Genomic DNA, 22436 nt, shown 5'->3' with positions numbered 1-22436 from the left:
AAATCCTTGAGAAAAGCAGAATAAGCAGGCTGGGCAAACAGCAGAAGATCCTGAACCCTCCCCTGCTCCCGACACCTCAGGGCTCATGCATGGCGTAACCATCAGAAACTCATATGCTCACAGGTGGCTCCATAGTAGGCATCGCAACATGCCATTAGGAGGCCGTACCCACAGAGGGAAGCACGAGTTCCAAGTTAAACCTATTTTTAACCAGATGCAGTTTAAAGCTGTATTTAGGCAGATGCTCTGGCGATATCCTTTTGAGCTATGTGGCAAGCTTCAGAATTAAAATCGACTACTTTGGCATTAAACCAAGATTATCTACACAGGGTTTTACACTGAACTAAATGAGCTTAAAATTCACACCTTTATGTTTAGCCAGTGCAGTTTTGCAAAAACAAGAGCTTAGAAGCTGTCCCAAAGGAGAAAGACCATGAAAATATTCCTTGTGTAACACGGGACAAAACACACAGAAAACCCAGGATCAACAGAAAGCCAGCTAAAACAGAAGCATCAAGCAGCTTGTGTCCAGAGTGACCCAAAGTTTTGCAGCAATTCCACAAATGGCAACTGCATTCCTCAACACAGAAGCCATCCCTGGCACAAAATGTCAAGCTTTCCTCACCAAGGGCACTGCACCTCTTGGTAAGAAAGTAAATTGTAATCCCAAGCACAAGTGGAATCCAGTCAGGAACAAATTAACTGTGAGAGCTAATTAAGTAGGACAAGTTAAACACTCCCCTTTTTCTGCTGTTGGGGCCTCGACTGGTGTCGTGCAATACCTCAGCCCTTCTCCAGTCCCTCAAGGTGCACTGGCCTTGTGCTCACCTGGGAGGATGACCAGCCCCTGAATCACAACCCTGCAACACCTGGATTCTCCTGGTTGATGGTTTCACCCAACAGTTGCACCAATCCAAGTGGCCCAGCCACATACTCAGCTCTGATTACACAGCCCATCCTCACTACTCTTGAGATTTCCATGTGGCAGCTTGGTAATAAGTTCTCTAATTGCAACAGCCTTAAAAAGCAGGTTGTTTACCATGGTGCTCTCCCACTCAGATTCCCACACACCATGGGCTGAGTAGGCCACTGCTGCGGCAAAGCATCTGTCAGGAAAAATAAATTCAGCCTCTTGAACCCCAAGCATATTGCTATCATGAAGATATGTGTCAAAAAGCAGTACCGCTTTTCATCCAGACAGTCCCTACCTTGGTAGTACAGCAAGGCAATGCTCACTGCTCAAGTACTGAGGCTAGCAATCTCACCTGGCTTCACTGCACAGCCTGTCCTAAAACACTTCCGCACATGGCACAGACCATTACAGCTCTGCCACACATCACACCTCTTCCAGTGCCAGCAGATTATTATTACTATTTCACAGAGGGATTTCCCAAGGGCTGCAGGCCAGGAGTAACGGCATGTTCAGAAAACACAGCTGAGCTGTCCCCAACAGCTTCCCATGCAGCTAACACGGCTAAGCCTGATCTATCCTTCCCCATCTCCTCCCCAACAAGGATTTCACCCTGCAATACATATTTCTGCATTTCTGAGATTTCAAAAGCAGACATCCCAAAGCTTTAAAAACACTGGGTGCCACATGCAAAGAGTGTTGCTTACCTTGGCTCGGAATCTCTTTACATGTAGAGAGAGGGAAGGACCCCACTGGTTTCACCAGCTCCATAACAGCCACCAGCACCATCAATTAATTTTATTCTCTCAAATGGGTGGCCCTTTCCGTAACAGCAGAAGTAATAAGCACATATTCTGCCTCCCTGCAGGCTCCCCCATCAATCAATGAACAAGCAGAGGTGGGTGAAGAGGAGGAAAGTCTTTCTTCAACAGCTTGTGAGAGAAACCTAAAATCTGCACTTTTCACCATTTCCCCAGTCCCTCAATAGGGAAGGAACACACAAGGAGAGAATTTGTTTAGACTCAAGGGACAGTAGATGAAAGCCATCCTGTGGTTTGAAGCTCTCAACAGCTCAGAGATTTAAGCAGTCCTCCCCCCATACAGCACCCTGCCTTCCTTCCAGCACCCCCTTCCACACAGTCATTTTCCAGTCAGATCAGTTCCCAAATCTGGTTTTCCATGCACCCCATAAATAGCTGCAATGGTATGATGCGTGACATGAAATCAAACAGGGGGGAAAAATCAGCCAGACTTCATTGTGCCCTTCGTAAGGTTCGTGCCCTTAGCATCCAGGCTCCACGCTCCTCCTTACAGCACAGCCCAAAGCCACATCTGCTGCTGGACTCAGCCCTGCATGCCCAGCACATGGGACACAGGGTACCTCTACAGATGGCCCTTGTGTGCAAGTCATCATCAGCCGTTATGGATGCAACACTGGAGCCCTCCAAAGGACTTGCTTTTCTTGCCTTACCTTCGATTCACAAGTGAAATGCAGGACCAGAGTCAATGCAGGAAAAAAAATGCATGGGACCAGACTGAGCCCCCAGATTCCTCACCCACTACTTAAGCACTCCAAGCTGGGCAGGCTGGAGAGGAAACATCTTTGTGCCTTTGTTATTTCTAACCTGCAAGTGTGATCTGCACTTCTGTATAGTGACTGTGGAGGAAGGACAAATTTTAGACAAAAATGTAGCATTTCCTGACTTTTGAGAGTCTGATTTTCTAACATTAGTGATAACCTTCAAATGAAAAGGTTTCTCGTTTTAAGACAATGTCCTAAGCTTTCTAAACAAAATGAACTATCATTGGAAATAAGTTCATTCACTGGAACTAGAGCAGATTTCCCCCTCCATGGTTGTGGTTTCCAAGCATGACTGTGGTCCCAGGCACGCAGCTTCAGGGAGAGAGGACAGCACTAACAGGGAAGCACTTTGCAGAAAAGGGCTATGCTCTGCTGTACTAGCGACAGGCAGACACACTTGCTCAACAAGTTTGACAGCTAGACGGCAGAAAAGAGCTGAGATTCTGGGACTAAAACCTTGGTTCCAGGTTCTAGCAAGAAACAGGCTTTGCTGGTCACAGCATTCTGCTGCAACCTTTCCTTGTCCCCTGCTGCTAGAGAAGCTCCATTTGTCCAGTCTTGCCCTTTCACCAGGTTTTGAGCTTCTTTTAGCTTTTTCCTTACAGTACCTGCCCATACCAATCCATCACCACTCCCCAGACCAGTCTCCTACTTTCTTCTATAGCTCCTTATATTTCTTTTATATCCTTCTTCCAGACACTTATGGCTCTTTTTCTCCTCCAAGTATTTTTTCCCAGTGTTTCCACCATTCACTGTCTTCATCCCATGACAAGGACAGGGCATAGAGAGTGGGACACCCACTCAGACAGACCTGCCTTCCTCCCTCCGCTGCATCACCACTGGGGGTTCCCCTCCTGCCTGGCTGCAGCACCCCAAGCCAGCTCTGAGCTCACTCAGAGGACGGATCTGGCCCAAAACCAGCCCACACCCCTGCTCCAGATTTGCTCAGTTCCTCAGTCCAGACAGTGCAGAACTGGCCCCACACAAGGCCAGCCTAAAGAGAAATCCAAGAGCATCCTTTTAAGATAAACAGATTTACCCTCCAATTACCTAATGGCCTCATTCCTGTATCTGTAACTACCAGCAGTGTCAGCACTGCCAGGTTCAACAGCCAGTGAGGTGGGAACCTGCTCAGTGCAGGTGATGTCCACAGCCCAGCCCTAAAGGCCACGCAGATCTCATGCATTTATCCCAGAAGATAACAAATGGGTAGATTTTCCCAAACACAGCAGAAGGCAGACAGGGACAGTGGAAGCTCTCATCCCTTCTACCCTCTCCTCCACCAAGCTGGAGGTTGCCCTGGCAAAACAACACCAGGATTTCTTCACTCAGAGCTCTATATTGATTCAGCATCTCATTCTGGAAAGCAACTGAGCAGTTTCTGGAAGCACTCCAGAAAACAAAAACCAGCTGGCATTGAAGAGCAGGAAATGCTGGGCACACTCAGGAACAACCAAAATCAGGGGCATATAAATTGCAAGCATGAGTATTTGCCTCTCAAAGAACCACTAGAAGACAAGCTCTGCTTCCTACAGCTTCATGCCAGCTTGCCTAATGCTGAGAACTCCATTTGGCTTGGCTGTTAGTGTTAATGCTCTGCTCCAGTGAGGTGTGGGAGTCAGCTGCAACGCAGGCTGATGCTGCTGGTCCCCCTTGTGTCTGCAGGGCCAGAAGGAACCTTGCCCCTTGCCCCTGCAAGCACTAACAATGCATAACTCATGATCATCATGGCTTGACTTCGCGAACGAAGATTTGGGAAGGGCATTTACCCACGCTTACTACAAGCGCGCTGATGACTAAGAAGGCCAATGTGGGATATGCATAACTACCCTCCGGGTAAATTGAGGTAATTAAGCACTGTGGCACAACAGGATCCTGTTACCTCACACATCCTCTCATACCAACAAGCCCAGCAGATCTACTCACACACCAAGTCCAGCACTGCCCCATGCAGCAGCCATGTGACAGGGATGACTGACAGACTGAGCTGGCAGATACCCAGACACAAGGAAAACCCTTGCCTGTCATGGTACCACCTAAACAGGAGTCTATTCCAGCAGCCAGAGCTGACAGACCTGCAATTTCTGCTATAGATGTACAGGGTGACCCTAGACAAACTACTGGGGCTTTTGGGCAGCCATTCATTTCTTTCATCAGTCAGGTACCTTGCAAATTAAAGTCTAGGGAAATTTAGGTGCAGCCGTGAGCTGTGCTGGTACATGGGGCACTCCCCCTTCATCTCAGTTCGGGGCATCATCCAAGTGCCCTAGACCACAATGCGTGCAGAGGGAGACGGCCATGAAACAGCATTCCCCAGGAACAGGCTGCTGTCATCATCCCTGGCCACAGGATCACAGTCTCAATTTTCAGTGGCTTTCAGCATTGAAAATTGGAGCAGCATTTTGCTCCTTCCAGCACACATTTGCCACCCTGCTTCACTGCAGCACAAGCATGGCACTGTTGTCCAAGGCTAAGTAGGTAGGTTTAAGCTCCTCTGGGAACCACCATCACTTCTTCCAGGAATCACATTAAAACAAAGCAAAAATCTCTGTTCCTCATTACAGCCAGGAACACTGAAATCCCAGAGCAGATTGCAAGCTTGCATATTTATATCTAAGTTTCAGAGGCCAGACAAAACACAGCCCATTGGGGAAGCAGAGTTAACCCTGATATTGCTGTCTGTTGCATTTTTACAGTGTCTGGGTACCTAAGCAGTTAGCAGATCTTGGCAAGTCATGAATTACTGCCAAAATCCTCTCAGCCTGAGACATAATGCAAGGGCTGTGGAGCTCAAAGAGACCATTTTCCAAGAGAAAAAGGTGGTCTTGTGGATATGCAGCAGGCTGAGGTACTGTTCACCTCTTGGCCCTGCATTACAGTGCCTCCATAACACAGAGCAAACCATTTTCCACAGCCTAGATCTTTCAGCAATCAGGAATAAACAGTTTTCTTTCTTTCTTTGTTTTCCCCACTGAAATATTTTTTTTCCTGTAAAAATCCAGAGCTTATCAAACTTGGCTTTTCTTTATTTCTTTTTTTTTTTAATAAAGGAGAGGCAAATGTGAGATATAAAAGTGCCAGGGCACAAACCCACTTGGGTTCTCTCTGCAATACTTTAATGTGAAATGCACCATGTAACTTTAGAAGGCTTCACTTTTAAAAAAGGTAAAAATCACTATCCTCCCACCATAAACAGCAATTATTATTTATTATATTCATCACCCCCAAGTTCATTCACTTTGTCTATCTTCCAAGACTGCACTGTCTCTCATTGCAGTGACCCCTTCTCATGTCACTGTCAGTTTGAACATGGCAAGCAAAAGGCAAGTGACACCTGGGAAGATGCAGTCAGCCCCTTCTCCTAATGGCAACTCATAGCTCAAAGGACATTTCTCAGAATGCCCAAAGGCTCCTCCCTGTGAAAAGGATCTCCAAGAGGTTCTTCACGGTCTTCCAGATTTTGAAATTCTCTCCTGAGATCGTCAGTGTTGCTGAGAAGCTTTCCCGTCCTTGTGCTTAGCTCATGCAGGCTTCATGACAAGGATACAGCTGCTCTTGCCCTACTGACTTGACCTCTGTTGAGGTGCAGGTTTGCAGTCTGACCTCCAGAAGAGCAATACCTGCTCAGGACTTCAAGGTCAGCTTCTGGAACTGCTTTTTAGTTTTTAACTCAACTGGCATCTTCCAGTAAAGTTGGTGATCCCCTGGAGTTCACCTGCCTCCCCACCCAGAGATGCATAACATCTGTGGACAATACTCGTAGTCTTCACAAGGGTTCAGTCTTCTCCAGGCTGTACTTTCTCCTCCACAGGACTCAACATTGTTCTGACTTATTTCTGTCTGGAAATGCAGGGTTGAACCAAGATGGAGTGCATATGGAAATCCCTTGCCTGCAGCATGCACGTGTGACATGCACATGTGTAAAGCACTGGAAAAAGTGTGAAAAGTGGAAAAAAATACAGGCTATAGGAAAAAAACCCTCCATGTCTCTTGCTTCTCTCTGTCACATTAGACTTTGGGCTAGACACTGAAAACCACAATGTTCTCAGACTGTGAGCCAAAGACAGACAACCCTTCTTTATGCTAGCCTGCACTGATATTGCCTATTTAGATCTGGAGGTTTTCTGGATGGTGCCTACTACATGCCTTAGAACTTTGCTTGGGGTAGTGACCCAAAACAGAAGAGTGGCCACACTAGGCAGGGGATGAGACCAGGGCATTTTTTGTTCCTTGCTCCTAGTTTCCAATAATTATCCCCTTAACTATAAAAACCAGGCTGAAAACAGTCATTATTGCAGTTTACGGAGGACCAGTCAACATCTTTTTTCTCCCTCTTGTGAAAGAGCCTAATAATGTATCTGTAAATATAAGTTTTGCGAGGCTGAGGAGCTACATTACAGTACAGAGCAAGGACCTCCTCAGCACAACATCTATACACCATTTGAGACTTTCAAGCTGAAAATCTTTACAGGTGCCTGCCTGGGTTGCTGTTTCTTTAGATATACACCACTTAATGTTCGAAAAACGTATGCAAAGAAAAACAGTAGCAAAAGACTGAGCCTTCGTGCTTGAGAGCAAATCATCCCAAACACATGATGTGATAGTTGGAAAATAAAGAAGCATCTCCTGCTCTAGAGGCAGGTGCAGGCTTCCTTGCTGCTGCAAAGCCTACCAACATTAAATATTTAGTAATGGGTACTATATCTGCTCTACCAAGTCACTTAGCTTTTCAATATTCTCACTGTTCTATTTCTTGCCCAGAACTCAAATTGGTCTTTGTCTTTCCTGACACTGAAAGAAAAGAAAAAAAACATTACTTACCTCACAATGACGAAATTAAAATTGAACTTCAAGCCAGAATTATCATTTTGAATGGCAATGTAAAAGTAAAATAAAGAAAAAAGGCTAATTGCAAGAGTTTGAAGCACTAAAATAGAAGCACTTTAATTTCTACATGGCTTGCTTCATTCATTGATTCAGTCAAACAATTAATTTTTATTAATTTCATTAGCTTTGCTCAAAATTAAAGAACAATAGCAAGAGAGGTGGCAAACCAAGGGCACAGCAGCACACCTTTCAGGCAAAGCTAGAAGGGGCTCAGCTTACTCTGGAACTCCAGTGCTGCAAGGGAGAGAGTTTCATGCCATATGTCAGACACATACATTGGGCCTCTTGGTGTCAAGTCTCACCTCACCTCAGTGAAACACCCTGACCCATGCATGATTGCCTGCTTTTCAGTGTCTCTACTAACTTCTCACAGGTATCCAGAAGCACCAACAACAGGAGTAGCTCACCCACACTCATTGCAAGGCTCTTGATTCCAAAACACACAGTCACACTCAGAGGTAATCTCCTCCCAGGGTAAGGGGATTTTCATTTTACTTTTGCACTGGTCACTTTACACAGGAAATGGCAGCTGAATGAGGGGGGTTAATATAATCAGATACAGCTAGGTACAGCAACAAACACATTCAGCAGAGAAAATAAAGGCAGGCAAGGATAATTTCACTAGATCTCCCTCACTTCCTATTACTCCATTCCTTTCTCTTCCTGAAAAGTTACATGTATTTTTAACATGTGAAAAAGGCGTATTTCCTTGCCTCGAACAGCAGGTTAACACTGATGGACAGAAGAGCCACATGGGAACCTTCAAAAGACACCCTCCTTCCAGCTTTACATTTTCTATATTGCCCTCATCTTGATGGTACAGGAATGCTTCTGTTGGACACACTGTGCCACTCAGAGGAGTGCCACCCTTCTTCCCCATCGCTGCCATAGGTAAGCGCAACCAAATCAAACTTTTGGTCAGAAGAACTTTTAATCAAAAGAAACCCAAACAAACAAAACAACAAAAAATCCCACCAGACCCAAAGCCAAATAATGGACAAGCTGCCAAAACCACTAGGACTGCCTACTTTGGGTAAGCGTTCTAAGACAACAAAATAATACAGTCTCAGGTGGACATAACATCTCAGTCTTGTGTTGGCTTTTTTGCCAGCACATGACCATTGCTTGATCCTTTTCAGAGCAAGAAACACACTAGAGTCACACAACCATTCATACCAAAAATCCTAAACATCATATTGATTGAAATTCCACGTGGGTCTATATGCTACTCTGATAGAGTCTAATGCAAACTAATCATTGGGTTCTCTGTGTACCCATAGACACACACAGCCTTTATGTGTCCTCTGCGTGTTAGCCATAAGAAGCAGAGAGGACGTGGTAGCAGCTACCCTCCAGATTAGGGCAAACAAGTGGGAAGCCGCTTTTCGTGCTTTCAAGCTGCAAGTTATTCTCAGACTCCTTTCCAAAAAAACTCAGATTTCAAATACAATTCTGAGTCTCCATATTTCCAGCAAAAAAAGGGAGAAAAATCTAATAAAACAAGATGTTATGAAAGAGACCTCACCTTTTTTCAGAAGAAAACCGCTCCCTGATGGATGCCCTCACTAACAGCTGGGAGAAGTCAGTATCTGCTATTAGGCTTGAACTGGATTATGTCTATTCTTGGAAATTCTAACTGTAAACACACATGGGACAACATAGTTAAAAAAAAAAAACAACAAAAAAACAACAAATCAAAAACAACCCAAGAGCTGTCTTTGATCTTCCTGTTCTGTAAGTCCACACATCCTCAATAACGGCAGAGGAAAGAGAAGTAGACTTTTTCCAATATTTCTCATTTTCCTCAGAAAGCAGTAGCTGTACAAACACTTCAGCTCTCCGTCTCTCATCTTTGAGACCTTGTTAGCAACATGCCTAAACAGCATGTGGCCTGTCCAGCTTTACATGGTAGGTGAACTTCACTGGAAAAGGGAATTCTGATCCTCTCCTTCCTGCTGCAGTGCCAGGGTGTGATACTCGTCGTCTTTCCCATTGCTCCAAGACTGTTTCGCTAGTAGTCAAAATCAGGCCTTCTTTTCATGTCTCCTTCCTAACAGACCTTCTGCAAGTGGGATTACACCTTCCCCATAGTCCCAATAGCCTCAGCTGCACACAGAAGGATGTCTTTAAACCTGCCACCATTTCCACACCATGGGGCTTGGGATGCTGCTGTGGAGGAGAACACCATCTCCCTGTAAACCCTTGCTGTGCTCTCAGGTGAAGCTCTGCTGATCACTCCTGTAGTCAGCTCAAATGCTTTAAAAGGCCACAGCCATCCTGCCAGGAGCAGGGTACTCCTGCCATGTGAACCACCCAAAGAAAACCAAGTTTCATCAGCTCTGCTGCAGCAGCTCTTCACCAAGCAGCTTCCCCAGCACACCAAGAAGACAAGAGTGAGGCAGCTCCCCAACAGCACCCAAGTACAGTACAAGCTAGCATTCAAACCTGCATTTGAAAAAACAAACGCAGGAGCATTGTCAGGCCTGGGCACCTAGCACAGGGTATGAGCTAGGGGAACTGCTAGGCAGTGGAGTTCCCTCACAACCCTTGAAGCAAGCATCCCTCCAGCTCGCATGCTCCTTGTCTCCAAGACACAGCGTGGCAGGGTGGCCTCCCCATGCTGCATCCCCCAGCACAGCCTTCATGCTGAGCAATCAGTTTATGGGCAGAACAAGAAAAAAACATTAAAAACCCAGCTCCCCCAGGATGCAGGTGACAGCAGAGAAGACCCTGCCTCGATTCTTGTGTCTACAGAGAACAGCTCCCAGTGAATGCTGTTTGAGGCTGCTGCTAAAACAAGGAAGAACCATGGTGTAGGTCTGAAGAAAATTGTTTGTTTGTGTGCCCCATCCCAAATTTCCTGGGTTCTTCCAGCACAGGTCACATCCATGCTCATAGCTGGTACAACACGGAAATTGAAAACATCACACTATAAAATACAGGGAAAAAAATCTGCCTAGATACTTTTCCAGAGCAGCTGCCACACTAAAACCTCTTAAGTTTCCTGTGCAAAGTGAATTTGGGAAACAGAAATACACATGAAATAGATGAGAATCATTATGGGATAAAAATCATCCAGATGTTTTGAATGTGTTCTATTTTAAACATGCCCTACATGCTCTGTAGCTTGCCCTTCAAGGGGCACCCAGGCAAAAAGTACAGGTGACAAAAACAATCCGTTTGAAGGACAACTTGAGATAAATAAACCAGATCAAGCATGAATCAGCTCCCTGGGTCTGAGATCAGGGCAACAGCAGAGCAGTGGGCACACACAGAATGAGCCGTTAAGAAGAGCCCCTTCCAGATTTTCCCTAATGCTCAGAAAGTCTTCTGCATGCAACAGCATATGGCCTGCATGAAGAATGCCATTCACTTCTGTACTGCTTTGTGACTGATGGCAAGAATAAACACCAGGATTCAACTTTTAATGGAAACAAGCCAAAATAATTCCCTTACCTTCTGTGAAGCTGCCTGTAAGAGTTATGACAACAAACACTTTGCCTTCAGGCTCCAAATCCACCTGAAAAAGTAAAGGAACCATTAGAAGATTGTTTTTCAAGGCAAAGACTCTTGTTGGGATTTTGCATGATAAATCTGGCCAACAGTTGATTAAAAAAATAAATAATCAAGCACCCATAGCTCTAATTGTTCAACATTCAGGGCTCCATAGAACATAACCTGACTCCTTCTTCTTCCTAGAAGTGCTGAACAAGCTCAACCTTGTTACAGAAAATGCAGATTAAAGAAGAAACAAACAAACCAAAGGTTAATAGCGCTCCAATTTGTCAAATAAATGAAATGGGAGCAACACTAAACATATGCAATTCTCTGAAAAAGATCCATGCATACCTGTTCGGTGAATTATATGGATATTTCCTCCCTATTATATCTTATCACATTGAAACTGTTTCAGTCTCTCAAAGTACCACCAGTGCTGGGGTAAATGCTGCTTTCTTACATAAATCACCTTTTGGCCTTAAACCATAGAAAACAGGAAACTGTTCATGCTGCTACCTAAGGACTTGTTGCCATTTAGTCTATAGTAGACAGAGATGTAGAACGTAACTTCAGGGATCAGAGACTCAATCCTGGTGTCAGCCAACCTGTATTTGACAGAAGGTATGTATTTTTTGGTGAGTAGATGTTTTAATTTTTAGTTACATTTTTACACAATTAAGGTCTTTGATTGGTTGGGTTTTTTGTATTGTTTTTGGTTTTCAGTTGTTGTTTGTTTGTGGCTTTTTTCCTCTGTTCACCAAGTAGTTTTTAGCAAAAATCACAGCTAAGGATTTTTGGTGTTTGATGCAGGCTGTCACACAGAAATTTCACTCAAAACCCCCTCAAAAACAACAACAAAGCCAAACACACAGACACACACACAAAAAAAGAAACCCCCAAAACCCACACAAGGCACCTTCAATGCACCCCCAAACTGCAAGCTTAAGATGAGCAAAGAAAAGCTTCACACCTTGTGGGTGCTGACAATCTGTGCAGAACAAACATCCTAAAAACAGAGCTCTCTGGAAGAACAACTGGGCACGACCATCCAAACACCCTCTGCTCTTGTACAGCCACATTTCCTTAGTCTGGCAGAAATAGAAGCAAGTCTCCTATGTCAGCAGCAGAGAGTTTCATCACGACGGTGCCCAGAATTTAATACACCTTGCTGTATTTATGTATTTATGATTTGCTGTAGTCTTAAATCATAATTAAAAAAAAAACAAAAAAAAACAAAAAAAAAACAAAAACAACTATTTCCTGCCCTTCAAGGAAGTAAGATGAGCCCAGGCTCCCTCTTTTTTCTTTGGTATCATATATATTGTGTGTATATATACGAGTGTATGTGTGTGTGCGTGTTTACACACAACGTAACCTGCCAACACTTTGATCCCTCTCCAGTGTTAATACATATCACAACATTCAAATAAACTTCTAAGCATAAGCATAAGCTCCCACAGCAACAGTATATGATCCACCACTAATGCAAACAATATTTGTGCATGGACTGTAAAACCCTGCCATGTACCAACCAGCCCTTTCAAGGGAATAACATTAAGATACTGCAGAAGAGATCGCTGAACTCTATACATCTAAGGAAGGAGCCAGACAGCTATGCTACAAATGGACACAATGTGTCTGCATAGCTGTACTTGGCACAAGGTGTCCAAGCTGGACTGACTCCGCTGTGTTAAGGTATAGCAGCCCTTTCTCCTGGCACCTTCGCTCCTGAGAATGCTAACTGCAGCTTCACTAACATGAGCTGAGAGAAAGCAATATTCTCGGGTAAGCGACAGACAGGGCACACCATTCCTGTACATTTCCCTAGCCTACAGTGTGGTGCAGAAGTACAGAAATTGGTTTTGAAACCATTGAGAACTTGTTAGGATGAACAGAGAAAATGGTTTCAGGGAAAGGATGAAAGAACATCCTGTTCACACCACTCCAGCTACCGTCCAGAAGTGACACACCTCTATCAAAGGAATAGAAAACAGGGAAGCTAGAACTATCAAGATGCTGATTTTATGGACACTGTATTTTCTGCTTAAAAAAAAAAATAAAAAAAATCAATCTCACAGGGAAAATTTAAATTAAATATGTAGCTTTGACTCGGTATTAATTTTTGTGTTTGCTTGGGCTGCTTACTTACATGCGCTTTAGGAAGCTGCGTTTAATGGAGACAGCCTTCTGTCTCCATTCCCCCTAAAAAAAACCCACTTCAACTCCAGTGATCTCATGCATCATTTTTGCCTGAATTTCAGTTCTCTGGAGATACAGTTTTTTAAAGAAATGATTCTTTCAAAAATATTTAATATCTATAATATATACAGTCACCCACATTGATTTATGGGACATCAAGAAGTCAGATTTTATGAGAAAATGCTTCCTTACTTAGTTTTCCAAAATAATTCAGTGCTTATCATTTTTCTGCCAGTCTCCATATACATACATTAGACTTCTACTTTTGCATTCACAAAGGGGATCTTTCCTCCCTTCTTCTGACATACACGGTCTGTGGTGCGAAGCAGAGCAAATTCTGCACTCCTTGTTCAGTCTTAAAAGCAAAGGCTTGTCAAGACAGAAAGAGCTGGGCTGAGATCAGGAGATGGAACAAAAGCAGCATCTACCTTTGACCCTGGGCACAAGCAAAAATTGTTCCAAACTCTGCGACACACCTTGCTCTCCATCATCTCTGCAAATGGATTTCCTCTACCAAGGGTAGCATGGTCTTACAAAACAGAAACAAAACAATTTTGAAAGTAATAGCAAGACATTTATGACAGTTACAAAACAATCTCTCCTCCGGACTCCAAAAACTAAAGGCCACTTAAATCCCCTACACCAATTAAGCAGCCCTATATACCACAGTTCAAAAGCACTCAATAAAGAGGATCTAGCTACACTTAAGATGATCTCACAGCCCTGTGTAAGCACATGAAAATGAAAAAACACAGCTAAAATGCTCCAAAATAAGGACAGAAGCCTCAGCATGCCAAAAGCTGCTGAAACTTTGGCAAAGCAGCTCCCCACTGGATGCAGAACAGATAGTAAAATCTATACAAGAGGCGAAATCAGGCAGTCTTAAGAGTTTCTCTGCTCTTAAACTGACAGCAACAACAACAGAGAAGATACAATGAAATGAGCAATTAAAATTAATAGACCACTGGCAAAAGTCTGGATTTTGGAGCTGCTGTCATCTCCTTTAAAGATAAATATGACCAGCTAAGCAGCAGCCAACACAACACCTGAGGTCAACTCCCAGATACGTGGAACGCACCTGGAACAGAAAATAATCTGTGACCTAGAAAGCTAAAAGGAAAATATCTGACCACAGACCTCCTCCATGAGCCTGTCCAAGATCAGACAATCGAGCAGCCCCCAGACAGCAACTCCTGCCTGACCTCACATGCTTCCTCTCACCATCGCACAGAGCCCCCATACCACAGTCATACAACATGGCGGGGCCTCATGCTGGCATCATTAACTCCTGTGAGCTCCTCACATCTACTGGACTACAATCCATAATGCATGTGCAGCCTGATGGATGCTCACATGCTGAGCTGGTGTGCACAACAAGTGGTTTGCTAAGCCCAGGTACCAGGGCTAACCTCAGCCATCATTGCATCACACGGTTCCTGTTCCTGTCCCTTCTTTATACCTTCATTACTGCCTTCACACTTTGTGGTGCAGCTGCTGAAATAGCAAATGCTTTGAGATAGCTTTATCAACACAGCAAACAACTGCAGCCACATCTGGGCACATAAAAATATGCCATAACCATCTGAAAACAGATGTTCACGAGTGTGCTACCCTACTTCCTCCTCCAAAAGGAGGAATTCCTAACATAAGCCCTCCTTCAACCTCTTCAGTCACTAAAGAACTTTAGCACCTATTTTCACAGACTGAGAGGACATCTCACTATGCTGTTATTTAATAGGACTCAAGGACCTCAAAAGGAAGCAGCTGTCAAAGGACTGGCCCTCCAGCCATGAAGGGATAACTCTATCTAGGGCTGGCTGGCAGCCCAAGCCCTGACAGTGTGCTGGCGGGGCTCTGGCAATGTCAGTACCTCCCAGCATCAGCAAACACCCCTGGAATCCAGCCTCAAACAGCATTGAGGGCGCAACACCAGTACCACACATACACCAAGTTTTGTTACTCACTTTTCTTTCTTGTCTTCCCAGCACTGACCTTGGCTGTACAAAGATAAAAAATGTATTTTTACAACAAAGCAGGGGCCACAGTATTATTCTTGATGGAATTATTAGTCTAAAGCAGACCATGCAATTGGTTTAAGTCAACAATGCAGCTGATGCTGATTTTCTTTCTCAAAGAAAGCCCAAGAGGCTGAGAAACTCAACAGCCTGAAGACAACACAGATGATGCCAATGGGGAGCTCCTATATAATATATAACATAGGAGATAAGCGATACAGGAATGCAACCATCTCTATGTATTTGACAACAATATTCAAAGATTAATAACTACAGAGAAAAGTTTTCTAATGCCAAGATCTATTTGGCACAGCATAACTTTTGAAGAATCACAGAATTCAGCCTGGAAGGTTTAATATCAGAGCAGGAGTTATACTGCAATGGTAAAGTCCTGTTGTACTGGGAGAAGCAAAGGAGAAGCCTGAATATTTATGCATGCATGATATTGCAAATGTCATGAGGTACACCAGTCTTTAAATAAATCAAACTAAACTGGTGGCATGCAGCAGCACACCACTGGTGCATGCAGCTGTAAACAGTAATCACCCTCCCCTCTCTCCAGCGCTTTCATCCTCAGCCTGGGCCCCCAGAGAACAACTGGGAGAAAAAACATCCACTTTCTGGCTGCTTTAGAGGCAATTGGCCAAGTTTTAGTTAACTGGGAAAGTGTGCTTATCAATGTAGAAAAGCCTTTACTCACTGCCCTCTTCCAGTTCAAGGAAATGGAAGACAGCATGCTCCTCCATAGCATAAAGAGTGGATAAGATCAACTGTTGGAGCTCGGTTGTATCTGTGAAGAGCAACACAGGATTTTGGCCCAGAGCTAAACATACACTTTAACTTCTGTTGAACTTCACAGCCATACCCAAGAGAACACAAGCAGTGGAGGATTTTTGGCAAGCGAGCTGGAAACGAGCAGGTAAGGACTGAGTTCAGCCATGGTTTCATTATGCTTCCATTGCGAGACGCAACATCTTGGCAGTTAGGCTGAACACAAGACTGAGGACTCCACTCCTAATTCAAACCACTCACACAGTGCCCCATGCCTGAACTTGCCGAGACTGCGCAGCTCCGCGTGACTTCAAAGGGAGCTGTAAGGGATTGGTTTCCCACAAGGAGGGGCCCCAGTCAACCATCTCACACACCTTCTCCAGGAAGGGACTGTACCAACATCGTTCCCGACAGCTAGGCAGGCGTTAATTGCTCCTCTTCTCCTCATTACAAAAAAAGAGCTAGTTCGGGAACAAACAAGGGAACAGACGCAGGGAGACCAGGGCTCCTTAATCATATGCCTTCACACATATAATAACTGGTCATGCATGATTCATCAATGGAAGAGGTTTAGAAAACAAATTCAGAAGGAGGGTAATCTCTCTATCAACACCCAGCTGAAGCATCCACTGAACTCGAAGAACAGGTAGAGTCAGTCAGCCTCTGAGAGGGCCTGGCACGTTAAAAACCTGCTGCGAGTGGGAAGAGGCAGATCTGAAGGGTGGTTGCCTTCTTGCAAGTCGCTTGTTCACCAAAATGGAGGCAAGGTGGACCTCCAGGATGAATAGAGATCTTCAACACTGCAGTTGGCATGAACATTAATTCTTCCAAACACAAATTCAGAACAAATTTTCCACCCTTCCCTGCAATCAATAATCTAGTCCGGGAAGTCTGATCTGAAGTGCACTGAAATCAGTGGGAATCTTTTTATTGTCTTTGGATCAGACACAAAAGACAACTGCATTTACCCTGGAGCTCTGAACATCCTTTCTCCCGTTGCTGCCCCGTCCTTCCCTCGCCACAGGCACAATTAGTAAGCATCCTAGAAGTACAACCTTTTTTCTAAGCCATGTCAATGTTGACGTGGCTTCAAAAACAGAACAAGCCAGACACTTGCAGTGAATAAAGCAAATATAAAAGCTACCTGGGGACTTAATTAGCTTAATTAAACAAGTAGCTGTATCTTCTGACTTCCTACACAAATTTTAAATTTAATTAACAGACCTGCATACATAATCAGTCATTTGTGGAGGCAATTCCCAAGGCTCTGTTAGGTTGAAAGGGCTGAAAGTCTGGGTTAGGCTAAAGCTGTTTTTTCACATGCCTCTAGTTATTTCTTTTATTTTTTCTTGTTTAAGGTCCTAACAGATTATGCTCATGGAATGTCAGACCTTCCTGTACTTTAATCAAAGATAGCACCTCCACCTGAGCATGCCTTTGTTGGACAGGTCAAAGTAGCAACTGTCTCAGCCAAATACATGGTGTCTGGATAAATCAGTCCTTCTTGTATGTTTTGAGGCTGACAGACACCTGTCTATCAAGACAAGCACTTTTGAAAATCCTTAGGGCTCTCTCATACAAAGGTGATTTTGCATTTCCAGACCAACAGATTAAAGTACTTTTCCTACAAACACACTGCATGCAATCTCTAAAATTCAAATCTGTGTGCCTAAAAAAAATAATAGAATGGGGCGCTGAGGCATCTTCTCATTCCTGCAAAGGCTGCAAGTGCTTTGAGCAGTAATTTCCACCATAGGCACCAAGCGCAGATGTGGACAGTTTCTCAACAAACCATGGAAAGCTCTGGCCAGGGGAGGCCTAGGAGATACCATTTGGTGAGTGGCAGCAACCCCAGCTCACTTGTTCCACTCAAGCTTTGGATCTGGTGCTGCTGAACAGCAGCATCTCCCTGCTCCCATCAAGATTTAATTTTGATGCCAGGTCTCAACATAAAGCGAGCACAGGGTGGCACAGCACTGCAAAGGCTGCCAGTCCCACCTTGAAGTGGAAACTGCACACACCATGCTGAATTCGGAGTGTTGAAGCCCTCACAGCTCACTGTTTCCAGCCTCAGCAGACACATGATTAGACCTAGAGGTGAAACCTGATCCCAGGGGGTCAGCATGTCCATTCCCTGGTAGGGGACCAAGACCGGAAACTTCTGCTTTCTGTAACCCATGGTTACTGTCAAAGTTTCAGGGGAAAAAAACAAACCCACTTTCCAATAACCATTACTGTCACATGGTTGATGCTCTGGAGGTAAACCCACAAATGGGTGGAAAGTTAGTCTCTCTTATAACTCCTATAACCTGTCATTCCAGCTATTACTATAATATTGTCATTCTAATTTTTTGTTCCAGGATGGCTGTTTAACATATTACTTTTGTTTTCAGTCAAGCTGCATAATTATAAGCTGTGCACTAGCCATGAACAATCATGCATAACTAATGACTCTTAGCCAATCCTGGACTCTTTAATCAATTTTAGTTTCATCCAAGAGATTACACCCCTCAACAGGAGGTTTGCTTGGGTAGGAAGAGCAAGGGCTGCAATGAGTCTATTCTGTGAAAATTCCTGCCAAGAAAACCTGTGATTCTATGGAAACCTGCCTGAAAGGCTACAAATAAAATACAGATGAAAAAAAAGAGGCTCCAAATCTTCCGAAAAATTACATTTTCAAAAGTGTGAGCCAATGCCTGATCCTAATGGGGTTACACCAACTTATACTGGTTTTGATAGATCCCACAGCTAAAGCAATGAATGAGGTATGAATAATTGTTGTGGGTGGATAGTCTTTAATATACCTAAAAAATAAAGGTAGTGTTATCAATTTAAAAAAAAAAAAGTGATACACAAACACACAATATTTCAGACTTATATTTTTGTTCTCCTTATATTTTTAAGGAAAAACAACAGCTTCCTTCTGGAGGGATTTCTGATCTCATTCCCCCCCACCCTGAGTTATGTGGAAGAAGGAGAAATCCAATCACCTGTTCATTAGTGCCACAGTACTGAAATTTCTCAGACTCCAGGCATTAACCCCAACACCACTGAGCAAGGCCCATTCCTTCAGACATTAAAGTGAAACTCATAATGAAACAGGGAATGGGGGAAGAACCCAAGAGTCCCATGCACACACTGGAATCTTCAACAGAGGAGGGCTTTCATGCACAAACCCAGGATAGTTTGAAATGATGAGGGTAGTGAACAGGCTGAGAAGTAAACATGAAAGGTGATGAGAGCCCAGCAGTGAGGGTCCAGTTTCTGAAGGTACGGAACGCACTAATGTGGGATAACCACAGGTGCTGAAACTCCCACCTCTGAGCTTTTCCCCTCTCGATTCAATAGGGCATGCTGTCACACACAAGGAGGTGTGCTGTCACCCCTCCCCAGCCGGGCCCATGGGGCAGGGGAGGAAGGTGGTCTCCCACGCTGCTGTCAGCATGGTTAGAAATGGTGTGCACAGCACAGGCTTACCGCAGGCAGCTCTGCAACTGCTGGGGCACAGCTTCGCTACAGCAGGTGGCTTCCTGCCCTACACAGCTCCTGCAGTGAGCCCCGCTGACAGATTGCTCCTGTACAGACGGTGGAGAAGCACTACTGGGATGCAGGGCCCTGGGAGGCCAAGGTCTCCCCTTTTGGGCAAAGCCTCGGGGAACAGACAGGAGCAAGGCAGCAAAAGGCCTGCTCTGAAATAACTTTAACCCAGGAGACATCAAGTCTTCAAAAAAATGTGCAGATGCCCTCAGTGCCATGGTTTACTGGTGGACTTGACAGTCCTGGGGTAACGGTTGGACTTCATAATCTTAAAGGTCTTTTCCAACCTACTTGATGCTATGATTCTATGAAGTTGCAGGCGATTCTGCTCTGCTTTCCCATCTGGCTGACAAACAGCGTTTCAGTTGCTCTAGTGACTGTATGTGGCAGCCAGGGGAGATGACAGGCAGAGAGCAAAGACTGCTCTGTGCCTTCCTGAGCAGCTCTGCAACCCAGTCAGCTGCAGAGAGCAGTGGCAGGACCCACTTCCTAGAGGGCCTCTCACACCTTCGTGCCACCTCCTTCCCTGAGCTGTGTGACCATAGCCCGTGTGAAACCAAAATCATGTGGGCAGGATGCATTCTGCCTTTCCCACCACATACACGACAAGCAGAGCCCTAGTTCTGCTGAGCACAATTTATTAAGCACACATCCTGCTTTGTAACACTATACCAAATACCACCACGTCCCATCCATCACTGGATTTCCCTCCCAACTCATCTTGCCTTCTTCCAATATCTTTCTTTTATTTCTTTAAAAGATCGGAGGAAATCACAGATTAATTTCCTAATAGACAGATACTGATCAATGCAGGACCACTAAATTAAAGGATGGCAAATGCAGGGCTTCATTTTCAGCTGTTTGAATACTTAATTACAGCAAATACACCCATGCACACATTCAGTAGCTGGTATCAGGCTATTGGCTATGCATACGCAATGTATGGAGATCTGCCTGCAAACATCTGTATGTGCAGTTGCAGGTAAAAGAAGCTGAAAGTGGGACAGGGTCTCTGCTCTTGGGAAAACAAAGCAAATAAAAATCTTCTATTTCCATTCAATAAGCTGTAACAACAGGTCAGTAAGCCTCAACAACCAGTTATTACCAATAAAACAAAAATCTTTCAACAGTTATAGAGCCCTGGGACACCACTTTAACTATTACATTCCAGACATATGGGTTGTAAAGGGATGATGCTGACAGTTCACGTTTTAGGTCTCTCACGAAGAACACAATGCAGGAAACACTGTTTTCTATCTCCAGGTTCTGGAAGTGATCAATAAACATATTTTCTGTCACATAATTAACTTGACAAAAAAACCTAAAACCAAACAAACAGGAAGCTGTGCCAGTTTTGCAGTTTTCAGTAATAAAGAAGGGTGCCAAGCAGGGAAGTTGGTAGCACTTCCCATTTGGAAACACTCCAAACGCCATAGCAATGAGTTAGTGGAGTTTTCCCCAAGAAAAACAGTGACATAGCTGAGCTTAACAGTGATGCAATGTCCCTGACAAGCAAAGGGCAGGTGAGTGCAATAGTAGGGGAGTGAGCCCAGGTAGCCCATGCACCGTCCAGCACACACTAGAGACCTGGGGTTTGCCCAGGGAGGAACAGAACAAGCACCACGCAGAAAGATAGAAGGAGAAACAAAGAAATTGAGCAGAAAAGAATGAATGATGGTCTCAGCCTTAAGGAGAACTCTTCCTAGGCACAGCAGTCACCTGCAGTTTTAATTAACCTCATTAACAAATCCAGGCAGGCTTATGAATCATTCACAACTTTACATTAAAAGCAGCAAAGTCTGTATTATGGTCTGAAGTTCTATGTTCAAGGCACTCCTGTTGAATATCCAAGGACAGTCACCACACAGTTACAGCAGGAGAGCACTGGGTAGGTTAGGAGAAATCCACCAGGTTGTACAATGTCAGACAGGGCCCTTCATATCCTGTTCCCAGATCCATCCCAAGGAATTGTGAACCCCTAAGCCAGCTGCAATACTCTGCAAAGAACCCCTCTGTAGTTGACTCCCCAGCATGTATTTGCCCATCTACGTATTTGCGCTGTCTTCCAGTATTCAGTGCTGGAAACTGATTTTCTTATTATTTTTTATTATTATTAAGGTTTTATTGTATAACCTTAAACTTTTGTGAAAATCTTCTCATTCGAGCCTCCATTAGGTGTGTCAGTAGTTCTAAAATATCTTCCTACTACATATAATTCATTTGGTGTACTGCTGCTTTTCCATTTTCGTTCAATAGCTCTCCCTTCTTCATAAAACCAGGCTGCAGCTGATGAGATCATGAACCATTAAAATCCATTAGTCCTCTAGATACAATCCATCAGATTTCTCAGCACCCCAGGTAGAAAGGGGAAAGGTCACAACTTTCTGCTACTCCAACCATTTTAAGTCAGAGAATCACTTTTGAAGAGCCAAACCCCATCTTTTCAATAACAGTTAAAAAGTTAAGTCCTGGCGGTACAGCAAAAGGCAGTCTGTTGGAAAAGTCCAGCTGTTTACAGTGCTTGATCACTACTGATAGGGTGCTGTAAACTTAAAACTCCTTGAGTGAGATGCGATAAGCATCTTGATGCCTGCAGCTTGACAGCAGGAAGCTGGGATCCCACAATACAGAGATTCAAATCCAAACCAAAAATTCTGCAGAGGGCTTGAGTTGCAGGCACTTACCTTCTTCCCTTTGACATCGAGTGTTGAAAAGGTCTGTGTTTAATAGAGTGCTTGCAGTAATCAGCACTACGCTATTTGGTGGGCAAATGTTCTGTGTGCTGCATGAGGGTTCAACTGCACTCTGTCCTGACCATTGCTCACCTGTCTCAGGCCGATCTCCACAGCTGCTGTAGCACAACACTGGGGATAGGTAGAACCCCATAACTTGGATTCTAAGGGAACTTCCATGACAGGTAAGCCTACAGTGCTTGCCTTCACTCAGGGAAACTTCCCACATAGGCTGCTATCCCCTTGTTGTACCCCTGGTATATTCCTACAGGAGCATTGCTTATCTCCCCTAAAGGCAATGCAAT

The 22436-nt window shown here is 44.3% G+C and overlaps 1 protein-coding gene across 2 annotated transcripts in view; it reads right to left on the bottom strand.

Annotated features, from left to right (window-relative positions):
- Positions 1-22436, bottom strand: part of PRKCH (protein kinase C eta) — a 115463-nt gene that overhangs the window by 75983 nt on the left and 17044 nt on the right. Inside the window, exon 2 of one of the 2 annotated variants that reach the window (XM_061376168.1) lies at positions 10836-10899. In XM_061376168.1, coding sequence (XP_061232152.1) covers positions 10836-10899 — 64 coding nt within the window. Of the gene's footprint in view, positions 1-1617; positions 1719-10835; positions 10900-22436 lie in introns of those variants that run through there. The other variant, XM_061376169.1, reaches the window with a different exon arrangement.

Source organism: Neopsephotus bourkii, unplaced genomic scaffold, assembly GCF_033783945.1.
Source record: "Neopsephotus bourkii isolate Nb327-2 ecotype Australia unplaced genomic scaffold, CSIRO-AGI_Nbou_v1 NB_1707, whole genome shotgun sequence".
NCBI classification, from domain to species: Eukaryota; Metazoa; Chordata; class Aves; order Psittaciformes; family Psittacidae; genus Neopsephotus; species Neopsephotus bourkii.
The sequence above is the reverse complement of the archived record's forward strand: the minus strand, read 5'-3'. Positions and strand labels throughout refer to the sequence as shown.